This window comes from Neolamprologus brichardi, chromosome 4 (genome assembly GCF_056152115.1).
Source record: "Neolamprologus brichardi isolate AB-2024 chromosome 4, ASM5615211v1, whole genome shotgun sequence".
Taxonomy (NCBI): Eukaryota; Metazoa; Chordata; class Actinopteri; order Cichliformes; family Cichlidae; genus Neolamprologus; species Neolamprologus brichardi.
Window position 1 is genome coordinate 14,873,399 of NC_142107.1, and position 8,568 is coordinate 14,881,966.

The 8,568-nt window shown below is 38.7% G+C and overlaps 1 protein-coding gene across 1 annotated transcript; it reads right to left on the reverse strand.

Moving 5' to 3' along the window:
• Window positions 1–416: 416 nt before the first annotated feature.
• Window positions 417–8,324, reverse strand: LOC102781092 (myosin heavy chain, fast skeletal muscle-like). Its single transcript, XM_087840425.1, has 29 exons — window positions 8,275–8,324; window positions 8,015–8,072; window positions 7,704–7,926; window positions 7,471–7,614; window positions 7,220–7,376; window positions 7,004–7,031; window positions 6,804–6,915; window positions 6,624–6,716; window positions 6,472–6,535; window positions 6,077–6,175; window positions 5,373–5,476; window positions 5,131–5,269; window positions 4,911–5,029; window positions 4,652–4,801; window positions 4,397–4,567; window positions 4,003–4,309; window positions 3,773–3,849; window positions 3,596–3,683; window positions 3,379–3,496; window positions 3,142–3,265; window positions 2,925–3,061; window positions 2,595–2,850; window positions 2,162–2,404; window positions 1,851–2,027; window positions 1,595–1,740; window positions 1,409–1,499; window positions 916–1,305; window positions 681–807; window positions 417–541 (listed from the first exon to the last, which is right to left on the reverse strand). Exons 3-29 carry the CDS (start codon window positions 7,905–7,907, stop codon window positions 417–419), a joined length of 3,990 nt encoding a protein of 1,329 aa, XP_087696551.1. The 5' UTR covers window positions 7,908–7,926; window positions 8,015–8,072; window positions 8,275–8,324.
• Between the last annotated feature and the right edge of the window lie 244 nt (window positions 8,325–8,568).

Consider the following 8,568-nt stretch of genomic DNA (forward strand, 5'->3'; position numbering starts at 1 on the left):
ACTTGGCCTCCTCCAGTTCTTCAGTTCGCTGGATGGCATCAGTCTCATATTTGGATCGCCACTGAGCCACCTCACTGTTGGCCTTGGACATTCCTCGCTGCAGCTCAGCCTTGGCCTCCTGCTCCTCCTCAAACTGCTCTCTGAGCAGATCACAGTCATGACGTGCTGACTGAACAGCATGAGCCAGGGCGTTCTTGGCCTGTTGAAGTGACAGTTGACTTCAGATTTCGATATTTTATTGTTGAAATCAATTTTAAAGTCTAATGGTGAGAGGATAACAAATTTAAGAGGTAAAACCTTAGAAAGAAATTAAAGGATAATCTGTCTCAGAGTTACTGAGTGTCTCTGAAACTGATTAAAATTTGTCTCTGTTTTTATTAGTAAGTGCTGAAATTTAAAAGAAGAAAGAAATTATTTCAGACCTTCACTTCCTCCTCAACGTGTCTCTTCAGTTCCTCAATCTGCTGAGTGAAGGCCTGCTTGCCCCTTGTGAGCTGTGAAACAAGAGCTTCTTTCTCCTCAAGCTGCCGAGAATACTCACCTGTAAATAACACACATGTATTAAGCTCAGGTTATTTAATTTCCCCCACTGATTGTTTGTTGCTTTTGGTCACTTATATGTGAATGTGCAAAACTGATAATGCCACCAAAAGACTGTTTTGTTGTTATACATCACTTACCATTCTCTGTCTGAAGTCTCGCCTTCTGGGCATTAATGTCATTCAGCTGACGAACATTCTCATCATTTTTGGCTTTGAGTTCACTCAGTTGATCCTCAAGAGTCCTGCACATTTTCTCCAAGTTGCCCTGTCAACAAGTAATGTCATATCCATGTTAAAAGTTAATGAGCTGCTTTGGAGGTCCTGAAATGTAAAAAAGAAAAGAAAATGTGTTCTCTATAAACAATGTCCACACCTTTGCTTTAGCAACAGCCTCCATGTTGCTGGAGAGGTCATCAATCTCCATCTTGTACTCGCTCTTCTCTTTCTCCAGCTTCTGTTTGACACGCTGGAGGTTGTCGATCTGCTCTCCGAGCTCTGCAACAGTGTCAGCCTGCTTCTTACGGAGAGCTGCTGCAGTAGCTTCATGCTGCAGAGTTGATTCCTCAAGATCACGACGCAGTTTCTGGAACTCAGCCTCTCGCTTCTTGTTCATCTCAATCTGAGCAGCTGTTGCTCCACCAGCTTCCTCGAGCCTCTCACTGATCTCTTCAAGCTCCCTGGAGAGGTCGGCTCTCTGCTTCTCTACCTTAGCCCGAGCTGCCCTCTCAGCCTCAATCTCCTCTTCCAGCTCCTCAATACGAGCCTAGTTTGAAATTATTTGGATTTATTGATTAGAAACTGAACTAAACTAGATTTTTGAATTATAATGAACAATATTCTTTATGAACACTGGCCGTTAGTGTTACCTGAAGTTCTTTAATTTTCTTCTGAAGTTGAGCACCAAGGGATTGTTCATCTTCAATCTTGCTGAGAAGTTGGCTGATTTCAAAGTCCTTCCTTGGTGTGGAGGAAGTATGGTTTTACAATCACAGTCCATATGATTATTGAAATACAGTGTGTGTAAAGAAAATTATTTACAAAAAATGCCCTACTTCTTGATTTTCTCATCAGACTGCTGCTTGTCATTCTCCAGATCCATTATGGATTCCTGGGCCAGTTTCAGATCTCCCTCCAGCTTCCTCTTGGCTCTCTCAAGGTCCATGCGGAGCTTCTTCTCTTGCTCCAGTGAACCCTCAAGCTATAAAGTCATGTCAGTTGATTCAAGTGGTTGGAAAGACATTGATTTAGTACTAAAATTCTTTCCATAGAAAACAAAAAACAAACACGTCATTTTTATATTTTTCTTACATCATCAACTTGCTGTTCCAGCTTTGTCTTGGACTTGGTCAGAGTGTTGACTTTGTCTTCCTCTGCCTGGAGATCATCCAGTGTTTGTTGATGGGCCTCTTGTAAGGCTTTCTTCTCCTTTGTTAACTTGGCAATGGCCTCATCCTGAGATGCCATCTCCTCTGTCAGGTTTTTCACCTGAAATAATGTGAATACATTAAGTTTCATTTTGTTCGAGAATTTGCTGATTATTTGAACGTTTAACGTGTCTATTCAAAGAACAAGATTACATGTTTTAATTGTACTAAGAATACAATTAAAATGAACTGAACCTTGTTTTCTGTGGCATGTTTCTCCTTCTCCACTTTGGCCAAGGTGAGCTCCAAGTCATCAATGTCCTTCTTCAGCTCAGAGCATTCATCCTCCAGCTTCCTCTTCTTAGCAGTCAGCTCAGCATTGATTTCCTCTTCATCCTCCAGTCTCTCACTTGTCTCTTTGAGTTTGGCCTCGAGCTGGATCTTGCTCTTAATGAGCCCCTCACACCTTTCTTCAGCATCCGAGAGATTGTCAACTTCCTATAATACATGTTGAACACACAAGTTAGATTATTTGTGAGTCACATTGTCCTAGTGTTTTCTTGATCGTAATTTTAACTACACTTTTAGCAAATAAATAATCAGAGGGAGAGACAAACATGTGGTCCTTTTATATATAACTTATATACGTGAACTATAGGTGTAATATATAGTTTTCTCTACTACTTACTGCAGCCACTTGAAGTTGCAGGTCATTCTTCTCCTGCAGCATGCTGACCATCTTCTCTTCCAGTTCCTTCTTCTTGGCTAGAGCAGCAGCCAGGTCTGTCTGCATCTTCTCATAGTTCTCCTTCATGTTCTGCAACTCCTTCTCAGTCTCAGCACTCTTCAGAAGAGGCTTGATCTTGAAGTACAGTTTCAGCCATGGCCAGTTCTTGACATTCATGAAAGAACGGATGTTGTACTGGATGGAGAAGATAGATTCTCTAAAAACCAAACATGAGAGTGTTACTTTCAGTGTCAAAAGAGAATACAATAGAGTTTAGTATGATAACGTTACCTCCTCTCCATCATCTTCACAAATTCTTTCCTCATGACGTATCCTCTGCAGAGAGCCTGAGTCATGGTCACCAGCTCAGCCAGTTTCTCATCTCTCATCTCCTCAAGAGTGCCCAGCAGACCAGCTTTGAAGAACACCTATTTAATCATTGAAAACATATGTATAGGTGCATATTGATAGTGTCTTTTTTAATGTCTATTAATATAATGAAGTGTACCTTTGTGTGCCCAAACATGTACTGTGTGTGATCCACATCAATGGAGCCAAGCAGCTTCTCTGAAGCTTTCTTGTTGTCAATGAACTGTCCCTCAGGGATGACGCTGGCATTCAGCACTTTGTATCTTTAAGAGACAATCAGATTGTTACTTAGATTTTTCTTTCACCATATTCAAGTTTACTCTATACAACAACCATGAAACCATTTTTCCTTTCCAATATTGTAATGTGCTGTCACCTCTGCTTGAAGTCACCATAGAGGATTCTGCTGGGGAAACCCTTTCTGCAGATTCTGATGCCCTCCAGTACACCGTTACACCTCAGCTGGTGGATGACCAGGAAGTTCTCCATAAGACCTGAGAGTTAGAAATTCATAATGTTTCAAAACTTTATTTATGTCACTGTGTAATGTTTTGGGTACTTAATATTACTGTGGGGTCCTGTGGGGGTTTTACCTGGGGTCTTTGTCTCATTGGGAATCAGGCAACGGACAAAGTGAGGATGAGTGCTTCTTAAGTTGGTCATCAGCTTGGCCAGATTCTCCTGTAGATCAGCATCATTAGATAATAGGTTAATACTATTTAAAAATGAGCATTTAATTATTTTTTTTAAAATTATAAATCTATACATACTCTGAAAAGAGCAGACACAGTCTGGAAGGAACCACCCTTCTTCTTACCACCCTTCTTGCCACCACCACCACCAGCCTCTGTTTTCATAAACAGTAAATTTCATTATTGGAATTTAATGAATATTTTTCACAGTATACATATTAGCCTGCAGTATGCACATTATAGTTATTACACAGATACATACTATCTGTACTGGACACCCGAGCTTGTGAGCAATTTTTCTTTCTTACCTTCAGCTCCAGCATGGGCTGCGTACAGGAGGCACAGCAGTTTGTTTGATGACTTCTGGTAGAGCTGAACAACTGAGTCATTCAGTGGGTCCTTGTTCTTGTCCAGCCAGCCAGTGATATTGTAGTCCACTGTACCAGCATAGTGAACCAGGGAGAAGTGGGCCTCAGCCTTGCCCTTTGCAGGCTTTGGCTTCTCAAAGCATTTGGTCTTGCCAAGATGCTGATCGTGCAGCTTGTTCTTGAACGTTGTGTCAGAGGCCTTGGGGAACATGCATTCCTCTTCAAGGATGGAGAAGATGCCCATTGGCTGAGAAAATGGCACATGTCATATTAAAATTTCAACAGAGATAACATATGCAACCACATGTACATTTATTCGTGAGCAGCTGTTTACCTTCTCAATAAGCTCAATGCAGGCAGCCAAGTCCATACCAAAGTCAATGAACTCCCAATGAATGCCTTCTTTCTTGTACTCCTCTTGCTCCAGGACAAACATGTGATGGTTGAAAAACTGTTGCAGTTTCTCATTGGTGAAGTTGATGCAGAGTTGCTCCAAGCTGTTGAACTGTAACATTACAAACATTTTTAATTTCATGGCAATACAGTATTGAACATTTAGCAAATGTGGTGAAATGTCTCAAGTGCTCACATCAAAGATCTCAAATCCAGCGATATCCAGCACTCCAATGAAGAACTGTCTGGGCTGCTTTGTGTCCAGCATCTCATTGATACGGATAACCATCCACAAGAACATTTTCTCATAGATAGATTTGCACAGAGCCGAGACAGCATTGTTGACCTGGCAAACAAGAATTTATAATTATTCAAAACCATATGAATGCAGCTATAATGTTTATAATTATAATATGATAATACGAGCCCCCCCCCCCCCCATTTTTTTTAATTACCTGTGGGACAGTCTGACCTTTGGTCACCATCTCATTGCCAACCTTGACTCTTGGGTAGCACAAAGCTTTCAGCATATCAGCCGAGTTCAGGCCCAGTAGGTACGCAATCTTGTCAGCCACTGTTGGATTAAACAATATATCATACCCAATAGATACACTTCAGTTATTTGTTCATTATACAAAATTTTCACAATAAAAATCATATTATTTTGTCAATTACCCTCAGTGCCATCAGGTTCAGCCTGCTCCTCACGCTGCTTTTGCTTAAATTTCATGTTGCCATGATGCATCACAGCACCAGTCAGCTTGTAGATGCTTAACTTCTCTTCAGCAGTAAAGCCCAAGATGTCAATAGCAGTCTGTACGACACAAGAATGAAAGCAACAATTTTTTATTTATTTATTTTTAAAAACACTTTATTTATAGTTAAGTATACAAATCCAAAGACAAATGCAATTTTACATCTGTTGCAATGAACTCCTCCACATCATTGATGCTCTTCACTGTGATTTCACCCTGACTGACCATTGGGTAGTCATATGGGTTGGTTGTGATCAGAAGAGCCTCTGTAAAATGCAATACCGAAAAGTTATTTCAGTTTTCTTATTATATTGTTGGAATCTTTTCAAACATGAAATTGGAACCAAAGCCTTCAGCCTTTATATTCAGGAGAAAGACATGTTTGTTACTTTGAAGATTATGCTTAAAAATTCATCTTTAAATTAGCTTATGGTTAAGAATGGATCAGGTCAGAGTAAATCCCCTAGTTGTGTACCCCTCTCTGAGCCTGGGTTTGGAGAGTTTTGGTTTTCTTGTTAAAATGCAATTCTTCTATTCCACCGTTGCCAAGTGTCGGCTCATAGGCAATTCTCATCATCGGTTGGCGTTTTCTCTTTAATACTACAGGGTTTATACATTACCATATAATATCTGATATTGTGCAAAAATTAACTTGTATTTTAATACTATAATTAAATAATTAATTAGTTAATATTGATATATTAATTATAATTAATACACTATATTTTAATAGTACAATTAATAGTCATTATATACTGGTATACAACATTTAAAAATATTGTTGTTGTTATATGAACTGTCCATATATAGCTGAATTAAATTCAATCAAAGTTAGTTGAAAGTTTAAATAATTAAAGTTGTCATACCCAGGAGCTCAGGCTTGTGGCCAGTCATCAGCTGATAGAAGATATGGTAGCTTCTCTCAGCAGACAACTGAAAGGTGACACGGGATTTTTCCAGCAGATCTAAGAACAACAAATTCAGTTGGAGAGTGTAGACATGTCATGTAGACATGAGGCATGACAGACTAACATTTCATGTCAAGCCTACCGTTTTCATTGTCTATCAAAAGATAGTCATGGGAGTGATTTCAATTCTGTTACTTTACTTATTACATAATTTACTAATTATGTACCCCAGTCTTTTTTTTTTTTTGATGTACTGCATTGAACTAAATATATAAATATAAAATAAATTGAATTGAGTAGTTAAGGAACATTTCTAGCACAGATAAGTACAATTTAGACTGGTTCAAACTTACATGTTTCAATATCAGCTGAAGCCAGCTTGCCAGTAGTACCGAAGTGAATCCTGATGAATTTACCCTAGAGTGGAAAATCTTTATTAGCATGATCTTTTCTGAAAGCAAATAGTAAATATCTGACTTACTTTAACTCACTCTTAATCACTTACAAAACGAGAGGAGTTGTCATTCCTCACAGTCTTGGCATTACCGTAGGCCTCCAACAGAGGGTTGGCAGCAACAATTTGGTCCTCAAGGGAGCCCTGCAAGAATATATCATGTTTATGTGAGCTGAAGTTTCTATTTTATTTTTCTGTTGCAAGTAGCTTGATACTAAATAAAGAATCTACCTGCATTTTGCCAGGCGTTGGCTCAGCCTTCTTACCACCAAGAGCTGCAATTGTTGCAAAGTACTGGATGACACGTTTGGTGTTGACAGTCTTTCCTGCACCAGATTCTCCGCTGGGGTTTATGGGACACATTGTTAAATTTCAGCTTCAGTATCTTAAAGTTTTTATAGATTTTACACACAGATTTGTAATATACTCACGTAATCAGGACAGACTGGTTCTCACGATCTAAAATAAAAGCATACAAGCTTCATGAATCCTGCTTTCATCATTTCTTTAATAATTATATGGTTAATTAGTATCTAAGTGCTAAGAAACTATTTATTTGCAAGGATTAATGACAACTTCAATAAACTGAAATTTAAGGTAATGTCTATAATTTGTATTAAAACGTATTAACAGTAAATTGATCTTACCAGTGAGCATGAACTGATAGGCATTGTCAGAGATGGAGAAGATGTGAGGTGGAGCTTCAATCCTCTTCTTCCCTCTATATGCTCCTACACATGTAGCATCATATACAGGAAGCCACTTGTAGGGATTGACGACAACGCAGAACAACCCAGAGTAGGTCTGTATCATAGAGAATAAACAATATTTAAACATTTACAGATCAGCATGATATTTTCATTTTACACACAGCAAACATAGGAAAGTGAAAACTTACGTAGATCATCCATGATGCATAACGCTCTTTGAGGTTAAACAACACAGATGGCTCATTAAGGTGGGTCATCATGGCCATGTCCTCCATCTTATCAAACTTTGGAGGGTTTCTAGGGAAGATTTCATCCTCCTTTACAGTGACCGTCTGAATAGAAAATGTAAATCAGCCTCAACTTTTACAATTACACAGTGCATATTAAACACATGAATGAAGTACATAGATTATTCATCTACCTTTCCTCCGTCTGTGTCAACAGTGGCTTTACCACCCTCCTTCTTGGTAAGTTTGCCCTTGACATACATCTCATCAGGAACAGTCACAAAGAAGGCCGTCTTGGCATCAAATGGAGCAGTCTGGGCTTCAATCCTCTCCCTCTCTGGCTTGCGGAGGTAAATGGCCGCCGCGCCATACTGCTCCATCTCCGCGTCAGTGCTCATGGTGGCACTTTACTAGAGACTGAAAATATGATGGATTGACACATAAATCATATGTTTGTTATGCAACCCACAATTAATCTCCATTGTTTTGGTTTTATGGAATTTACCTCAGCTGATGCAAACAGAAATTCCTTGGTATCCTGTGATCCTGTGTATGTCAAGGCGCTATAAAATAAGGTTAAAGGTAGATTCATGCACTTTTTATATTGACTTGTAGATTTTGTAAAAGTTTAAGAATATATTTAAAAACAAAATGTTTACAAAAATGTATCAGTGAGTAAAATAATTTAAGTAACTGATTACTAAAACATATAATCCATTAACTCACAGCAGAGACATGGCAGAGGAACATGTTGACTCTACTCACCTGCCTTAGAAGCCTTTCAGTTAGAGCAAACACTCAGAGCTGCTGCTTTTATACACATCGGATCTGCTTCCTCAGCATTTGCAGCTCACTAAGTTTGGTCAGGATTGTCTGACACCTTGCTGATAGATATGGTCAAAAATAAGCTAATTATCATGCGTCATTTTCTACACATCAAATTACCATTTTACAAAGGATTTTAATAATAATACGTACAATAATAAATGTATATACATTTTATTTCTTTATTTTATTAAAGAACAAATTTTATGTAATAATAATGGCAGATTAATTACA